The 19,797-nt window shown below is 52.8% G+C and overlaps 1 protein-coding gene across 1 annotated transcript; it reads left to right on the top strand.

Annotated features, from left to right (window-relative positions):
• The first annotated feature begins 3,538 nt into the window (after positions 1 to 3,538).
• Positions 3,539 to 19,797, top strand: LOC142477064 (adenylate cyclase type 7-like). Its single transcript, XM_075582118.1, has 6 exons — positions 3,539 to 4,401; positions 9,410 to 9,556; positions 10,626 to 10,733; positions 11,277 to 11,391; positions 13,311 to 13,435; positions 14,249 to 19,797. Exons 1-6 carry the CDS (start codon positions 4,315 to 4,317, stop codon positions 14,393 to 14,395), a joined length of 729 nt encoding a protein of 242 aa, XP_075438233.1. The 5' UTR covers positions 3,539 to 4,314; the 3' UTR covers positions 14,396 to 19,797.

Below are 19,797 nucleotides of genomic sequence, written 5' to 3'. Positions count from 1 at the left end.
CCGCTCACCCCCTCACCCCCCCTCCACCCCCCCTCTCACCCCCCCTCCACCCCCACCTTCACCCCCCCCCTCCACCCCCACATCACCGCCCCCTTCACCTCACCCCCCTACAACCCCACCTTCCACCACCCCTCCCCCCCTTCCCACCACCTCCCCCCCTTCCCACCCCCTTCCCACCACCTCCCCCCCTTCCCACCCCCTTCCCACCACCTCCCCCCCTTCCCACCCCCTTCCCACCACCTCCCCCCCTTCCCACCCCCTTCCCACCACCTCCCCCCCTTCCCACCCCCTTCCCACCACCTCCCCCCCTTCCCACCACCTCACCACCTCCCCCCCCTTCCCACCTCCCCCCCCCCCTTACCACCCCCCCTTCACCTCCCCTCCACCCCCCCCCTTCATCTACCCTCACCCCCCCTTCACCTCCCCCCCAGCCCCCCACCTCCACCCTTCCCACCTACCCCCTCCACCCCCCCTTCACCTCCCCTCCGCCCCGCCTTCACCTCCCCTCCGCCCCCCCTTCACCTCCCCTCCGCGCCCCCTTCACCTCCCCTCCGCCCCCCCTTCGCCTCCCCTTCACCTCCCCTCGCCCCCCCCTTCACCTCCCCTCCGCCCCCTTTCACCTCCCCTCACCATCCCCCCCCTCACCACCCATCCTCACCTCCCCTCCGCCCCCCTTCACCTCCCCTCACCACCCCCCACCACCCCTCCGACCTCACCTCCCCTCCTTCAATGCCTTTCGTCCCCCCTCCTGCCTCTGCCTTTCGCCCACCCGCACTTCTGCCTTTCACCCGCCCACCGCTCACACCCCTGCGCCACAAAGCCGCCGCACGCACTCAACAGACACCCGCCACTCGACACACACCCGCCGCCTCTCACACACCCCACACACTCGACACACACCTGCCGCATCCTGCCCCTACGCAACAATATCACTGACCAGCTGTCACCCGCACTCGCCACACACCCGCCGCCTCACGCCCTAGCAGGACCCCGACCCACAGCCAGCACTCACTACCCATGCGCCACCCGTACTGAACACCCACCCGCCGCCTCACACACGCTCACACCCTATCGGGACACACACCTCACATTTTCACATCACTTATGTCACCAAAATATACATTGTACTGTGGTGTGGTTACAATAAACCATTTTTAAACAACATCGTATTACATTTTCTTCCATCTTTCTTTTCAACATTATTATCCAACCTTTCCAACAAATAGTCACCTATTGTTCCACGATTTATAAATAATACTACCTATTACGCATTTACATCCCGGGCAACGCCGGGTCTCTCAGCTAGTATATATATATATTAGAGCTTGCTGGGTATCTGTGTGTTTTTAAACTTTGTTCAGCTGGTCTCAGCTGTTTTGGAGGTCAGTGGCTCCTCCCTCCCAGGGTTTAAGCTCGCCCCTCCCCACTGTCCAAGTAAGCAGGTTTTTCTTTTCATACAGCTGGTTGTGACAGGTTCAATGCTAGGACCATTCTTCTTCTAATTATAGAGGTAAATAAGAATTTTAAGCAGTTAGTGTTAGGACCTGCGATATTATGGTCATGCCTTGATGTGGTTTGCAGGCTTATACGCTTTGGCCAAAGGGTTAACTAAAAGACCCTTTTTCAAGAGATATATAGGTATTTCACTGTGTATTTTTGTCACATTGGATGTTGCTCTGGACTTCTTTGTTTCTTGTTGTATATATTTAGCCACGCCCTGTAGCACTCCTTTTGACACTTATATACATATATATATATGTTTTGTGGTAATTTTGGGGGCTTTCTTAGAGCTTGCTGGGTATCTGTGTGTTTATTAACTCATTAAGAATAAGTTCTTAAATAACAGTGGCAAATCCATCCTCCCCCTAACCTGTGCAGCTCCCAGAATTTGGTACAAACCATTGCTATATTCTTATTTAGTTCAGCGATATTTCCGTGCCAGACCTGTTAATGGTTTTCTCGCTTTGTATCTGCCCCATCTCCCCGCTGATTCCATCCTCTGCAATCTCTCCCATCGCCTGCATAGTTTCTGCGCTTGCTCATACATTCTCCAACATGTTTAGACGGCTCATTTCAAGCACCCTGTGGCGTAAACCTGGCAGGAAAATGCCCTCTCTCTGGCGTTTGCCGGACGGTCCTTATCAGATGAGACGGGCGTTCTCCCCGCTGTTCCTCGCAATTCTGCCTTTCAGCATCTTTTATCAAAGTCAAAAAATGTATATGAAGTAGTTTGCTACATTTGTATGTACAGTATATGTATCTTTATATAGCACCATCCATGTACATAGCATCACAGCAGTAATACACGGGACATACTATAACACATACTGGGAACCAGTGCTTTAAGACATAATAGTAACATTGGGAAAAGGAGTCCCTGCCCTGAAGAGCTTACAATCTAAGTGGTGATTAGGGAGAACGTACAGAGACAGTAGGAGGGGGTTCTGGTAAGTGCGTCTGCAGGGGGCCAAGGTCAGTGCATGTGACAGGTATTGTATCAGCCACGGATCTACTCATATTCTGCGTTACAGACGTGGGTCTTAAGAAACGCCCAAAAGGGGGCCAGTCAGATATTTTGGGGAAGGGCATTCCCGAGGTGTGGTGCAGTCAGTGAGAAAGGTTTAAGGCGGGAGAGGGCTTTAGATACAAAAGTTGTAGAGAGAAGACATCCTTGAGCAGAACACAAGAGTCGGGATGGTGCATAGCGAGAAATTAGGGTGAGATGTAAGGAGGAGCAGCGGAGGGTATAGTGAGATATTAGGGTGAGATGTAAGGAGGGGCAGAGGGATGTATAGTGAGATATCAGGGTGAGATGTAAGGAGGGGCAGAGGAGGGTATAGTGAGATATCAGGGTGAGATGTAAGGAGGGGCAGAGGAGGGTATAGTGATATATTAGGGTGAGATGTAAGGAGGGGCAGAGGGATGTATAGTGAGATATCAGGGTGAGATGTAAGGAGGGGCAGAGGAGGGTATAGTGAGATATTAGGGTGAGATGTAAGGAGGGGCAGAGGGATGTATAGTGAGAGATTGGGGTGAGATGTAAGGAGGGGCAGAGGGATGTATAGTGAGAGATTAGGGTGAGATGTAAGGAGGGGCAGAGGGATGTATAGTGAGATATCAGGGTGAGATGTAAGGAGGGGCAGAGGAGGGTATAGTGAGATATTAGGGTGAGATGTAAGGAGGGGCAGAGGAAGGTATAGTGAGATATTAGGGTGAGATGTAAGGAGGGGCAGAGGAGGGTATAGTGAGAGATTAGGGTGAGATGTATGGAGGGGCAGAAGAGGGTATAGTGAGAGATTAGGAGGGGAAGAAGGGTGTATAGTGAGAGATTAGGGTGAGATGTAAGGAGGGGCAGAGGGATGTATAGTGAGATATTAGGGTGAGATGTAAGGAGGGGCAGAGGAGGGTATAGTGAGATATTAGGGTGAGATGTAAGGAGGGGCAGAGGAGGGTATAGTGAGATATTAGGGTGAGATGTAAGGAGGGGCAGAGGAGGGTATAGTGAGATATTAGGGTGAGATGTAAGGAGGGGCAGAGGAGGGTATAGTGAGATATTAGGGTGAGATGTATGGAGGGGCAGAGGAGTGTATCGCCTTAAAAGTGAGGAAGAGAATTGTGTATGTGATACGGGATTTGGTAGGAAGCCAGGAGAGAGATTTCAGCAGGGGAGACGCTGAGACAGATTTAGGAAAGAGTAAAGTGATTCTGGCAGCAGCTTTTGAATAGATTGTAGGGGAGACAGGTGAGAGGCAGGAAGGCCGGACAGCAGGAGGTTACAGTAATCGAGACGGGAGAGAATGAGGGTCTGAATCAGAGTTTTAGCAGTAGAACAACTGAGGAAAGGGCGTATCTTTGTGATATTGCGGAGGAAAAAGCGACAGGTTTTAGCTACATTGTGAATGTGAGAGAGTAGAGTGTGTCCCCTAGGCAGCGTGCGTGTGATACTGGGTGTATGATAGTACTTCCAACAGTAATGTAGAAGGGGGCAGTAGGGCCAGGCTTGGGAGGTAGTATGAGGAGCTCCGTCTTGGACATGTTGAGTTTGAGTTTGCACGTTTTCTTAATAAGATAATGTTAAGGAAAGTTGGGTGTGGCAGCTCAGGTGCTCGACCCGCACACTCTCCAAAGCAGCCATTTAGGCGGTTTCCGGCTGAGTAACACTGTCGGTGGCTCCGAAACGTCGCTCCGTCCGTTGTCCGAGGGACGCGGCTGCTGACTCCCTCTGTTACCGCCCCGCGCCAGGTGGACTATTACTCCCGCCTGGACTGCTTGTGGAAGAGGAAATTCCGGAAGGAAGATGAGGAAACCGAGACCATGGAGAACCTGAACCGGCTGCTGCTGGAGAACGTGCTCCCGGCACACGTGGCGGCCTATTTCGTTGGCGATCACAAGTTAAATGAGGTATGGAGCGTACTCACTGAGGTATATAAGATATGCCGCGTGGGCGGACAACGCCAGTCATCACGGGCCACCAACAGGTCAGGTGTGCAGGAGATTCCTGCTTCAGCATAGGTAGCTCAATCTGTGGCTCCGTCAAAGACTGAGCCACTGATTGAGCCACCTGTGCTGAAGCAGGGACTGATTGAGCCATCTGTGCTGAAGCTGGGGTATCCCTAATACCTGGCCTGTTGGTGGTCCTTGAGGACTGGAGTTGGCATGTAGATCTGACATGATTAACACGCTTGGAGTCTTACCTGTTCTTCCATAAGGTTTCGCTGTTACTATATACAGGCATACCCCGCTTTAAGTACACTCACTTTAAGTACACTCGCGAGTAAGTACATATCGCCCAATAGGCAAACGGCAGCTCACGCATGCGCCTGTCATCACGTCCTGAACAGCAATACCGGCTCCCTACCTGTACCGAAGCTGTGCGCAAGCGGGGAGACTATAGAGCCTGTTACAAATGTGTTATTTACATCAGTTATACACGTATATGACGATTGCCGTACAGTACATGCATCGATAAGTGGGGAAAAGGGAGTGCTTCACTTTAAGTACATTTTCGCTTTACATACATGCTCCGGTCCCATTGCGTACGTTAATGCGGGGTATGCCTGTATAGGATACATGTCATATCTTATACTATATTAGTGAAAGCACTGTATGTTTGCCTGCCTGGATGTCCGGTGTCCCTAGGGGAAATCTCATTGGTCCCTTGGCCCGCCCCCGCACACCTCTCATTGGCCTGAGGCGGAGTGACGGGCCAAAGGACACACAGGGACACACACACACACAGGGAACACAGGGACACACACACACAGGGGGGGACACACACACACAGACACACACACACACACACACACACACACACACACACACACACACACACACACACACACACACACACACACACACACACACACACACACACACACACACACACACACACACACACACAGGGACACACACACACAGGGACACACACACACACACACACACACACACACAGTGACAGACACACACACACACACACACACACACACACACACAGTGACAGACACACACACAGTGACACACACACACAGTGACACACACACACACACACACACACACACTGTTACATACATTAGCGGGGCTCACAGTGTTAGCAGCACCCGCGCGCACCTCCTCCTCTCCCCGTGTCTCCCGAGCTTTCACCCCGACCCCCCCCCTCCCCCGGCGCCGCTACAGTCAGCGGGACACACACACACTATTATTACCCCTTCAGCGCCCCCCCCACCCAGTGTCAGCGGCCGTGCGAGACCCCCCCTCTATATCTCCCACCTCTCCCCCCCCACACATATACATGCCCCCCCCTCCCCGGCGCTACAACTCACCCCTCCCCGGCGGGGGAACAGCCAGTGGCCAGGCAGGCTGCCTCGCGGCGCCGAGTGCCCAAGATGGCGGCGCCCGGGACACAGCGGGGGGAGCGGCCACAACACGCTGCCTCCCGCCTCAGATCCACGTGGGACCTGCCAGATGGGTGAGTGAGCGGCCTTCACCTCCCCTCCACCCCCCCCCCCCTCCCCTCCAGTGTCAGTGTCTCCCCCCGGCGCCGCTACAGTCAGCGGGGGAGTGAGCGAGCGCCCGGGACACAGCGGGAGAGCGGCCACAACACGCTGCCTCCCGCCTCAGATCCACGTGGGACCTGCCGGACGGGTGAGTGAGCGGCCTTCACCTACCCTCACCCCCCATCACCTCACCCCCCATCACCTCCCCTCACCCCCCATCACCTCACCTCACCCCCCATCACCTCCCCTCACCCGCTTTCACCTCCCCTCACTCCACTTCTCCCTTCCACCCCCCTTCATCTCCCCATTTACCTCCCCCCCTCCACCTCCCCTCCACCCCCCCTTCACCTCCCCTCCACCACACCCCCCTTCACCTCTCTTCCACCCCCCCTTCTTTCACCTTCCCTCCTTCCACCCCCCCCTTCACCTCCCTTCCACTCCCCCCCCTTCACCTCCCCTCCACTCCCCCCCCTTCACCTCCCCTCCACCCCCTTCACCTCCCCTCCACCCCCCACCCCCCCACCTTCACCTCCCCTCCAGCCCCCCCTTCACCTCCCCTCCACCCCCCCTTCCCACCGCCTCCCCCCCCTTCCCACCGCCTCCCCCCCCCTTCCCACTGCCTCCCTCCCCCCCTTCCCACTGCCTCCCTCCCCCCCCTTCCCACCGCCTCCCCCCCCCTTCCCTCCACCTTCCCACCGCCTCCCCCCCCTTCCCACCGCCCCCCCCCCTTCCCACCGCCTCCCCCCTTCCCACCGCCTCCCCCTTCCCACCGCCTCCCCCCCCCTTCCCACCGCCTCCCCCCACCCCTTCCCACCGCCTCCCACCCCCCTTCCCACCGCCTCCCACCCCCCCTTCCCACCGCCTCCCACCCCCCCTTCCCACCGCCTCCCCCCCCTTCCCACCGCCTCCCACCCCCCCTTCCCACCGCCTCCCCCCCCTTCCCACCGCCTCCCCTCCGCCTCCCCCTTCCCACCTCCTCCCCCTTCCCACCACCTCACCCCTCCCCCCCCCTTCCCACCACCTCCCACCCCCTCCCCCCCTTCCCACCACCTCCCCCCCTCCTCCCCCTTCCCACCACCTTCCCTCTCCTCCCCCTTCCCACCACCTTCCCCCTCCTCCCCCTTCCCACCACATCCCCCCTTCTCTCCCTTTCCACCACCTTCCCCCTCCTCCTCCTTCCCACCACCTCCCCCTTCTCCCCCTTCCCACCACCTCCCCCCTTCTCCCCCTTTCCACCACCTCCCCCCTTCTCCCCCTTTCCACCACCTCCCCCCTCCTCCCCCTTCCCACCACTTCTCCCCTTCCCCCCCGCTCCCCTTCCCCCCCCCCCGCTACCCTTCCCCCCCTCCGCTCCCCTTCCCCCCCCTCCGCTCCCCTTCACCCCCCCTCCGCTCCCCTTTCCACCCCCCCCCTCCGCTCCCCTTCACCCCCCCTCCGCTCCCCTTTCCACCCCCCCCCTCCGCTCCTCTTCCCCCCCCCCTCCACCTCTTTTTCCCCTTTCCCCTCCCACCCCCTCCCACACTTCCACCCCCTCCTCTAACCCTTCCCCCCCCTCCTCTAACCCTTCCCCCCCTCCTCTAACCCTTCCCCCCCTCCTCTAACCCTTCCCCCCCCTCCTCTAACCCTTCCCCCCCCCTCCTCTAACCCTTCCCCCCCCTCCTCTAACCCTTCCCCCCCCCCTCCTCTAACCCTTCCCCCCTCCTCCACCCCTTGCCCCCCTCCTCCACCCCTTGCCCCCCTCCTCCACCCCCCTCCTCCCCTTCCCGCCGCCCTTCGCCTTCATGCCCGCCTTACCGCCTCCCCACCCCCGCCTCTGCCTTTCACCCGCCCTTACTCCGGCCGCCTCTGCCTTTCACCCACCGCCTCACAGCCGCTGCACGCACTCAACAGACACCCGCCACTCGACACATACCTGCCGCCACACACACCTGCTGCCTCCCGCCCCTACGCACCGACATCACTGACCCACCGCCTCACACCCTAGCAGGACCCCCACTCACTGACAGCACTCACAACCCACGCGCCAGCCGCCGCCTCACACCCTTGCAGGACCCCCACTCACAGACAGCACTCACAACCCACGCGCCACCCGCCGCCTCACACCCTAGCAGGACCCCCACTCGCACACAGCACTCACAACCCACGCGCCACCCGCCGCCTCACACCCTAGCAGGACCCCCACTCACAGACAGCACTCACAACCCACGCGCCACCCGCCGCCTCACACCCTAGCAGGACACACGACTCAGATTTTTACATCACTTATGCCACCAAAATATACATTGTACTGTGGTGTGGTTACAATAAACCATTTTTATACAACATCGTATTACATTTTCTTCCATCTTTCTTTTCAATATTATTATCCAACCTTTACAACAAACAGTCACCTATTGTTCCACGATTTATAAATAATACTACCTATTACGCATTTACCTCCCGGGCAACGCCGGGTCTCTCAGCTAGTTATATATATATATAAACAAACAAACATTACAGAACTCCTGACCCCAAGTCACTTGGAACGTGTTGATCTGTGCAGTAGGAAAGATAATTTTAGTTTTGGCCGCTGGTAATATCTCTGTGCTTTATAAATATTATTCCGAGCCTAATCTCTTGCTTCCTGTGCGCCAGGAGACCTGTAATGTTATTATAATAATCTAATGTTGTTATAATGCTAATCTAACGTCCGAGTGATGGAATATCCTCCGGGCGGGATAGGGACAGGCTTATCCGAGCCCAGCACATGCTGATCTTTAGCGCTTCGCCCGAGTCTCACCCGCAGAATAAACCTCACAGGAGGAATTTGAAGGGGCTGCGTTTCAGAGACCCGTGGTTCTGGTACCACTTTGCTTCAGTGTTTCTAGGACTTTACACGGGGAATGGCCCAATGGGGCACTATGTGGGGGAGTTACAGGTGCAAATATTATAATTCAAGGTATCAGCTCCTTCCACATTTTTTGTACGACATTATGGGCCATGTTTACTTAGTGGTGCTAAGCTGGGGGGGGGGGGGGGGCTCAACTCCAGCCCTCAACACCCCCCTGCCCCCCCAACAGGTCATGTTTTTAGGATATCATAGCTTCAGCACAGGTGGCTCAATCAGTGGCTCAGTCAAAGCTTGGGCCTTGGGACAGGTGATTGACCCACGTGTGCTGAAGCAGGGACTCATTTAGTCACCTGTGCTTAAGCAAGGATATCCTGAAAACATGACCTATTGGGGGAGAGGGGGGGGGTCTTGAGGATTAGAGTTCAGCACCCCTGTGCTAAGCCATAAGACCTCCTCACGCCCCATTCACTTCTTCATAAATATGGCCCCATGTGTCAACTGTGTCCAGTAAAAGGCATCGCTACCTTCCTCACGCCTGCAAACTTTATAACTCTGCGCTGCATTTTGCTCTCGTCTCCCCCGGCAGGACTTGTACCATCAGTCTTACGACTGCGTCTGCGTCATGTTCGCCTCGGTGCCCGACTTCAAGGTGTTTTACACAGAGTGTGACGTCAACAAGGAAGGCCTGGAGTGTCTGCGTCTGCTGAATGAGATCATCGCCGACTTCGATGAGGTATCTTCCACTCTGCGCCCGCCGTTAATGACTAACCGGGGGGTTAAAGGGAGTGCTAGCTCTCAGGACCAGAAAGATCCCCTTCCTCCAACATCTGCCTGAAGAGCGACCTGTGTGATCCTGGAAGCTAGCACTCTCCTTAACTCTGCGTTGGCCTTTGAGGGGATCACATGTATCCTAGTTTTGTTTGTCCACTCCACGTGCTGCCATCCTGTATTTCCGCTCGCACCCAAAGCTTTGCGTGGGATAAAACGTGAAAAATATCACCAGATCTCGTTCCCGTTCCCACTGGGAAACGTGAGACAAAAGGAGTCCCACAATGATGCTTATTTGTAACCAAGGCCCTTTGGCTATGGACCAAACCATTGCAAACACATGGAATTCCATTCACCAGAACCATAGCGGAGTTACTCCTTTGATTCTGTTCGATGTGACGTTTGGATAGTGCAGTATCTGGCCGTGCATGTCACTACCACGCTGTAGAAGTTCATGATAATATTATATTAGATGAGTGATTCCTCGTAATTCTTCGAAGAGGACGGCACACCAGTCTTCCAAAATAAAACTTGACTTTATTTCTTATATCAACATCTCGGTTGATATACCAACGATGGTCATTTCTTCTTGTGATATGTCCAGCACTCCGCCATGTTCATTTCTTCACTCGTGTGTGAGATATGTATTGTGGTGTATTAATACGCGGAAACGTTGATATATTAAATAAAGTCGCGTTAGACCGATGGCCAGCCTCTTCCAAGGATTCCTGGATCCATGCAGAAGTGGTCGGTGCCAAGAAGCAGCACCCAGCGATGCCATCCGATGTAAGGCAGGGGCGGCCAACTCCAGTCCTCAGGGGCCACCACGTTTTCAGGATGTCCCTGCTACAGCACAGTGGGTGCAGTCTTTCACTGAGCCACCTGTGCTGAAGGAGGCATATCCAGAAAACTTGACTTGTTGGTGGCCCTTGAGGGCTGAGTTGGCGCCCCCCGATGTAAGATGCGCGTTTGCATTTCTTTTCTATCTGAATCCTTGTAATAACACACCGCTGCTTCTCCCTGGTTTGGAACAGCTTTTGATGAAACCCAAATTCAGCGGGGTTGAGAAGATTAAGACCATTGGGAGCACGTACATGGCGGCTGCAGGCCTCACCGTTACCCCGGGACAGGAGAATAATCAGGTATACGTCACTTTATGCGGAATATATTGAGGGGGGCACAAGGACTGGTACAGATAGTGTGTTCTGCTCAATAACGCTTCTGTAAGCTGAATAATCAGTGGGTGAGGAGTGCAAGCTCTTCTGCCGCTGGAGTTGGCTGCTACTCAATGGAGAAGACTCCACCGTTCAATTATTTATGGATGGGAAGCAGGAGACCCCCCAGAGCTGAACCGCGTTAATTTCATCTCTGGGAACCCCTAGTTTCCGAGATACATACCTGTAAAGGTAGCGCCGCAGCATCCCCCCCCCCTAGGGGAAACAAAATGGCGGGTTAAATCTCCCACGTTATGCAGGCCAATAGGAAGCGGCTTCTTGTTGGCCTGCATGATGAGTGGTTGAAATATGTGGAAGTGCCAGCACTAGCGTTCCCGGGGAGTATCTGGGGATCGTATGGGGATAATATGCACAGGGTGCAGCTCCAGGCACCCCCTGCTTCCCAGACATGCATAAAAGGGGGTACCTTTAACTGGGTGTTGTGCTCGTTTGTGTCCCTCCCCCCTCCAGGATAAGGAACGCCAGAACGCCCAGATAGGAATCACCGTAGAGTATGCCATGGCGCTCATGGTGAAACTGGACGGCATCAACCGGCATTCCTTCAATAACTTCCGGCTGCGAGTGGGTGAGTGGTACAAAGCGCGGCGGCTGGAAATGCCATAAGATCCCTCGGGGTAGCGGCTGTAAGGTGCCGGCATTATTATGTAACTAAATGATGCCATTCACCACCATTCTATACTTTCTAGTTATAGTAATGACATCATAGTGATGTATTCTAGTACCCCAGTACTTACATACACCTACACACACACACCTACACCTACACACACCTACCTACAGCCAGACACACCTACCTACAGCCAGACGCACCTACCTACAGCCAGACGCACCTACCTACAGCCAGACGCACCTACCTACAGCCAGACGCACCTACCTACAGCCAGACGCACCTACCTACAGCCAGACGCACCTACCTACAGCCAGACGCACCTACCTACAGTCAGACACACCTACACCCAGACACACCTACACCCAGACACACCTACACCCAGACACACCTACACCCAGACACACCTACACCCAGACACACCTACCTACACACAGGCACACGTACCTACACACAGACACACGCACCTACACACAGGCACACGCACCTACACACAGGCACACGCACCTACACACAGGCACACGCACCTACACACAGGCACACCCACCTACACACAGACACACCTACACCCAGACACACCTACCTACACCCAGACACACCTACACCCAGACACACCTACCTACACCCAGACACACCTACACCCAGACACACATACACCCAGACACACCTACCTACACACAGACACACCTACCTACACACAGACACACCTACCTACACACATACACACATACACACCTACCTACACACAGACACACGTACCTACACACAGACACACGTACCTACACACAGACACACGTACCTACACACAGACACACGTACCTACACACAGACACACGTACCTACACACAGACACACGTACCTACACACAGACACACGTACCTACACACAGACACACGTACCTACACACAGACACACGTACCTACACACAGACACACGTACCTACACACAGACACACGTACCTACACACAGACACACGTACCTACACACAGACACACGTACCTACACACAGACACACGTGTACCTACACACAGACACACGTGTACCTACACACAGACACACGTGTACCTACACACAGACACACGTGTACCTACACACAGACACACGTGTACCTACACACAGACACACGTGTACCTACACACAGACACACGTGTACCTACACACAGACACACGTGTACCTACACACAGACACACGTGTACCTACACACAGACACACGTGTACCTACACACAGACACACGTGTACCTACACACAGACACACCTACACACAGACACACCTACACCTACACACAGACACACCTACCTACACACCTACCCCTACACACCTACCCCTACACACAGACACACCTACACACAGACACACCTACACACCTACACACAGACACACCTACACACCTACACACAGACACACCTACACACAGACACACCTACACACCTACACACAGACACACCTACACACAGACACACCTACACACAGACTCATCTCTGCACGCGCACACCAACAGCATTGGTAAAGAAGTTAAACGGTTTAAATGCCCCCAAAAGTCAGACATGAACAAGGAGGTAACAAATAATATTATTATTTTTAGCCTGCGGTTCACCACATACCGAGGTCAAACTGCGCCCGACGCGCTACATTAAGAGGTGTGAATAACGGTGACGTTATCGCCTTTAAATGTGAAACAAATTCAGCTCGTACTGAACGTCGGGAAGTTTATAATTAACACAGATTTTCATACACGAGGACTTCATTGTAAAGTCACTTTCTCGGGTGCCTGTGTGCGTCCGCTCCCCACGGGATAATAATTAGGGACACTGCGTTAGGCACTGACCCTATGAATGACCCCGTACTCTGTGCACCTTTTTGCTGACCCAATAAAGGGATTAACCACGGACCGGTCATCGCCGGAGTGATCGGCGCTCGGAAACCTCAGTACGACATTTGGGGAAACACGGTGAATGTGGCGAGCCGGATGGAGACGACGGGGGAGCTCGGGAAAATCCAGGTAATGCCCCCCCCCCCAAACCCTCACAATCCTATAAGCAGTGGTTGACAAATCACCAAAAAATCTACTCGCCACACAAAAAAATCTACTCGCCACCTAGTACCAAACGTGTGCTGCTTGGGCCAATATTTACTCGCCCGGGGGTTAAATTCACTCGCCCCGGGCATGTAAATGTATAGGTTTGTCGAACACTGTCTATAAGAGTTTCACACCTTGTAATGTCGGTATCCGACCCCCCGAGCATATCCCATTTAGAACCTTTTACACTGCACCGGGCTCTGGGGAGAGCTCCATTTAACCCAATGGCCACCAGCAGGTCAGGTTTTCAGGATATCCCTGCTTCAGCACAGGGGAGGGTGGGGGGATAGGGCTCAACCTGTGGCTCAGTATTTGAACATAAAACACAAAAAACAGCTGGTGTTCCCCTGCTAGACTGACGGTGCCCTGCTGAACCCTCTGATCCCGCTGCTGGTGGTTGGCGTTTGGGAAACATATGTCCCATAAATGCTGTTTTTATCTCATCTTGATGTACGCAGAATACTTACTTAACCATTGTGTTATTTGATTATATTTTTGATGCACTATGAGTGTTGTGCGCTCGTTTTTTGTGTTTTATTTTGCTATAGTTCCCCCTTTGTCTGACTGTACAGGATCACGTAAATCCTATATATACCTATATATAGTTATATCTTTTTGCACCTTCACTTGGTATTCCCAAATGGGTTAATATTGTATAATAGATTTTAGTAGCGCACTTTTCCCTTGGACCCCCCCACACAGAATTTCATTGCTGCGTCTTCATTTCTCCGGCAGGTTTCAGAAGAGACCACCCGGATCCTGGAAGGTTTGGGGTATTCCTGCGAGTGTCGCGGATTGATCAACGTGAAGGGGAAAGGGGAACTGAGGACGTACTTTGTGTGCACGGACATGGCCAAATCTCAGAGCGTTGGCATGAACTGACCCGGGGGGGCGGCCGCGGTTTTTTCGTGCGCTCTTGCTTTTATACGCTGCCTAATTTTCCACAAAGAAGCCAATCGGCGTGGGAAAAACGCCACTTTTAATAGTATTTCCGACGGCAAAGAGGATCGCCTTATCTGAACCGCCAAAACCCGCCCCGGCTTTTCAAAAGGAAGTGCAATATCGAACTGCTTGGGGTTGACCTCAAGTGACCTTTGTTTAATGCCAGAGAGTATTAAAACCTCGACGTAATGAAGGTTGGACGGCCAAGTGGCCGGGACGCTGACCCTTGCCCGGTGCTCTAGGGTAGAGGGTTCCGAATGTGGCCCTTATTACCTAGAACTCCAGTGGGACACGATAGTGGCTGCAGAAGGGCCCAGAGCTGGCTGGCGCCGGACGTTTGCAGAAGTTAGGCCCGACTTCCGCTTGGGCCCAACTTCTTGGATAAGCCAGTCAGGCCTTCCAGAGCCACGGAGCGTGGGACACTAGTCCCAGCTCTTCCCCACCCTCAGCGCGGAGTCCCGAGATATATAATTGTGTTTGTCCAATGGGAAAGAATACTGCTACAAAATGGCCGTCGGTCAGGCTCGCTCTGGCAGCCAATAGAAAGCTGCGATATCATCGGGAGGTGACGCTCTGACTTTCTATTGGTCACCCTGTGGCTATATTTGTGTTTTTTTTCTATGTAACACACACAGCTCAAGTATTTCAGACCGTGGGACCCTAGATCAGTTTTGGGGGACACCCCCATGGTTTGGGGAGATTAAAAAACCCATGTAACTGCTGCTTTAAAGGTGGGTTTCCTTGTAAGACCAAACTGAATCAGACACCGTGATTAAGGGGTTAAATCGTGGCCATTTGTTTATACAAATATTTTTAAATAATACATTTGTTTTGTAAACGTGGCGGGATGCGACGTGGGGGGGTGTGATTTACTCGGCGGGATATCACTCTGTGCCATGTAGGAGTTTGCGCAGGCAAAACCCACCTCCTTTTTTCCTCCCTCCTTATCTTTATTGACCCTCTAGCACAGGGGGTGTCAACCCCAATCCTCAAGGGCCACTAACAGGTCAGGTTTCCAGGATATCACTGAGCCACTGATTGACCCAGCTGTGCTGAAGCAGGGATATCCTGAAAACCTGGCCTGTTGGTGGCCCTTGAGGACTGAGTTTGCACGCAGGGGTGCTAGAGGCGGAGTAAATATTTGAGTGACAGATGTTGCCATCATGAAAAGAAAATCACATGTTTGCTTTAAAACCATCAACTGCCCTCTGCCATCTCCTGCCACCCTCTCATCTCCTGCTGCTTTCTGCCATCTCCTGCCACGCTCTGAGATCTCCTGCCACCCTCTGAGATCTCCTGCCACCCTCTGAGATCTCCTGCCACCCTCTAATCTCCTGCCATCTCCTGCCACCCTCTGCCATCTCCTGCCACCCTCTGCCATCTCCTGCCACCCTCTGAGATCTCCTGCCACCCTCAGATCTCCTGCCACCCTCTGAGATCTCCTGCCACCCTCTGAGATCTCCTGCCACCCTCAGATCTCCTGCCACCCTCTGAGATCTCCTGCCACCCTCTGTCATCTGCTGCTGCTTTCTGCCACCCTCTCATCTCCTGCTGCTTTCTGCCACCCTCTCATCTCCTGCGGCTTTCTGCCGCCCTCTGCCATCTCCTGCCGCCCTCTGCCATCTCCTGCCGCCCTCTGCCATCTCCTGACACCGTTTGCTCGGGTAACCAAATATCCCCCTGAAACTGTCTGATCCTAAAGTGAGGAGTGTTTGGCACCCTCTCCCCCCCAGACCCATCTGATTCCTCGCTGGGGCAGGATCACAGGGATTTTTCTTTAACCCTTCTGCGGACATTACCCTGCACTGCTAAGGGCTTTAATGTGTGTAAGTGGCTCACGAGTTACACGAGACGCCGGCATTACCAGAATTGTGCCTTTTGCCGCGGAGATCAGGGAATTCATCGCGGGTAAATCTTTTCCTAGCGAGTGGAGACTCCGAGATGTGTCTCTTTGAAGCAGGATTTAGGGGTGGGAGCTCGTTTCTTTACCATCTGCCCGTGAAAGTGAACACTGCTTATTGTGCAATGATGCTGAGTATCTCTGAAGACTTCCAGCCTCCCTGCTGGACATGCCTGAAAGAATGGGGACCTTTAACCCACAGTTATACCCCAGAGGGGCATCTTGCTGGAGTAGACATTGCTGTGGGTGTTTTTATAGAAGTTTAGAAGGGAATAAGGACAGATGTTGGTGCCTTATTCATGTATTTTAGACCTCGGTTCTCTACAGCGGTGTTTCCCACCTCCAGTCCTCCGGGAACCCCACCAGGTCAGGTCTTAAGGATATCCCTGCTCCAGCACAGGTGGCTCAATCAGCAGCTCAGTCATTTTGACTGAGCCCCGTGCTGGAGCAGGGATATCCGAAGGCCTGACCTGCTGAGGCAGGAGTTGGGAAACACTGCCCTAGTGAATAAACCTTATTGCGACCCCTCAGACTGTCGCTAACACTGTGTGACCGATCCCAGGCAGTATAGTGTCCTGAGCTCGTGGGGGGAACACACGCTTAATAATCCCCCAAACTGCCCCTCAGTGTGTGCAGGCAGCATGGGGGGTGGAGCTGTCACTCACTGCGGGAGCTTCCAAAATCACGCCCCACAATGCCTTGCTGTGGGTACAAAGCATTGTGGGGAGCGACTTTGGATACTTACTAAGTGCGCAGTCCCCACACAGGCTCAGGACCCTGCTATACCACCGGGGAGCCGCCATTACAGATTTCTTTGGGCGGACCCCCTGGGAGACACCTCACCCCCTTTTGGGGATCGCTGAGTTTGGCTGTGTGAGCCGTGTGAATTCCAGTCCAGGTTGGAGTTTGTACTGTAGCATTACAATGTAAAGCTGCGAGGCTGAGATGCGCATTTACAAGTAAACAAGGACACAGAGCCCGTGAGAAGGATCTGTAGTAATGTTTCACATGGTATATTATTTTCGGCTTTTGCGGCTTGTGGTTTTTAATCCCTGGCTGGCTCCATTAACCCTTTCAGTACATGCGGGGTCGAACAAAACCACACTGCGAAATAGTCAACGTCTTGGCCTCCAGAAGATATAATCATTTTATCGTTTGCGAGTAATGTGCATAAAGGAACAGTGTCCGAAATCTCTTTACTACCCGTGGGTTAAACCAGGGGTACTCAACGCCTATCCGCAAGCCCCTGATAGAAACCGCATTGCGTCAACTATAACAGCCGTGGGTGATGATTATCTGCAAAAGAGGCGCCCCCCCCCCCAAATAGTATATCCACGGATGGCCACGCCTGCCGTGCGCATCATAGCCACGCCCATCTGTTGCTCAGAGCGCCGAAGTCTATACACAAAAAGCGCTCTTTACGTGCACGAGCCAACTATAAAAACAAGCCTTAAGCCGTGCGTATAGTGCCCGCGACACATTGCCGCCGCCGTGTGCGCTTATAGTAAGCGCAACAATGTGACGTCGCGTCGCCAAATTTGGAAGCTGGCAATATTTGATTTTTCAAGGGCTGTCGCCTCGTGTGACAGGCCCTGAACCAATCAAATGCCAGAAAACCCGCGCCGCCGCAAAGCGAAATATAACTTTTGCTAGCGGCAACGGGTGATGTCACCCGTCCCGTCGCGGGCACCATACGTGCGGCCTTACGCTTAACGCAGGGATTCAGTCTCCAGCACACCCCATCTTCCACGGTCTGAATGGGAGTAACGCTGCCACCTCTAGGTATGACAATGCTAGTGGCAGATATGTCATGTTAACTTGACATGATGTTACATCTATGCCAATAATATGCAACGGCTGTGGGTTTTGCATACACTTGGTGGATGTGTTAACCTGAAGGAAAATAACATCTGTTACCGATTGAGATACCAAGCCCGGAATTAATGGACCTCTGTGTCTGGCCTCAGGAAGCACAGGGATGTTTTCCGTGCAGACTGCAAAGAGATTGATCAGTAAAGTTGTCGTATTCCCATCTTCTCAGATAAGGTTCTTTGTAGTTTTATGGATGCCGCCAAGTGAAAGGGGCTTAGCCACTGTATTTATTTAGGCTTTGAATGTACATTTTTTGGAATAAACGATCACGTTTAAAAAAACAGCGATCCGGGGAAAACTCGAGCGGTGACTCAGCTGTAGAATTACGGTGTATGGTGACAAATACTTTAAAAAATAACATTACTCTTTGAGTCACTGCAGTAACGTAACCACAGAGTATTAACGCCGTGTTGGGTCCAATCCGGTAGCATAAGGCCCCCACGTGCATCATGACCGCGGCAGACACCCTCTCCGGCCTTTTTCAAACCGAGGCTTCGGCGACCCGAAAGTCTCACCACCCGTTTCTCCTCCTCTTTGCTTCTCCCATATTTCTACTCGTGAAGTTTTATTCAAAGAGGAATTATGTTTTCCCGGCTGATCCCTAATGGGCCTCGTTTGCAACGATGCGTTTCCTCTAATTACCGTGTAATTGCTGTCCGAGTTTAAGTGCCTTTGTTTTCATCGCCTCGAGTGCACGTCCGGCTACAGGATTGCCAAATGTTTTAATATTGCCAGCACCCAGTGCTGCCGTAGGTCAAACGTATTTTGTCACAGTGGGTGAATGACCTTGAATATGTATATTTTGAACGGACGCGTCAGCATAAAAATACATTGTGTTTACTGTACATAACTGCTTCAAATAGGTTATCGATTTAATGTGACTATGTATTTGTATTGTATATTCCAAATTGTAACCACTGTAGCAGAACTGTATGAGTTGTATAGGAAAAGTAGGTTTTCTAAATGTTAAATTATTAAGTTTTAGGAGTCTTCACGGCCTGTGTTTTATAGAATGTACATGCCCGCGGGATTGGACGTGTTCACGGGCACATGTCTGCATGTTCTGCGTTAATCTGTAATCTGCTTTCCAACCGTAAATGTATAACAATAAGTGTTTGGTTTAACTGGAATTACAAAAAATACTGCAAATTTGGGGTTTGCTTTCAGCAGGCAGAAACTTGTAGGGATCAGTGTTACACTGTACAAGAAGCAAAGAGTGACACACAGTGCTCATTTGCATGTCATTACCCAGAATCCTTGGCTGCAGTAGGACTGTATGCTAAGATATAATGGGGTTTATATGGTATGGTAAATCCTACAATACTGCTTTTAAAACTCAGCCAGGAAGCCAGCAGCTCGAATAACTTAAATGGAGTGTGTTGCTTTGATGGGTGTAAACCCACGTACCCAACGCACTTCGCCTTCACAAGGGTATTCTTGTAGGCTATAAACGTGATCTCAGAGTGCACGTAACGTTTTTTAATGGCCGTCAAACTTACGAAATGCGTGTGTTAGTCGGACATTTATTTCTGAAGTATTTCCAAGTAAAAAAAGAAAGAAAAAAAAAAAA

This window comes from Ascaphus truei, unplaced genomic scaffold (genome assembly GCF_040206685.1).
Source record: "Ascaphus truei isolate aAscTru1 unplaced genomic scaffold, aAscTru1.hap1 HAP1_SCAFFOLD_1908, whole genome shotgun sequence".
NCBI classification, from domain to species: Eukaryota; Metazoa; Chordata; class Amphibia; order Anura; family Ascaphidae; genus Ascaphus; species Ascaphus truei.
The sequence above is the reverse complement of the archived record's forward strand: the minus strand, read 5'-3'. Positions and strand labels throughout refer to the sequence as shown.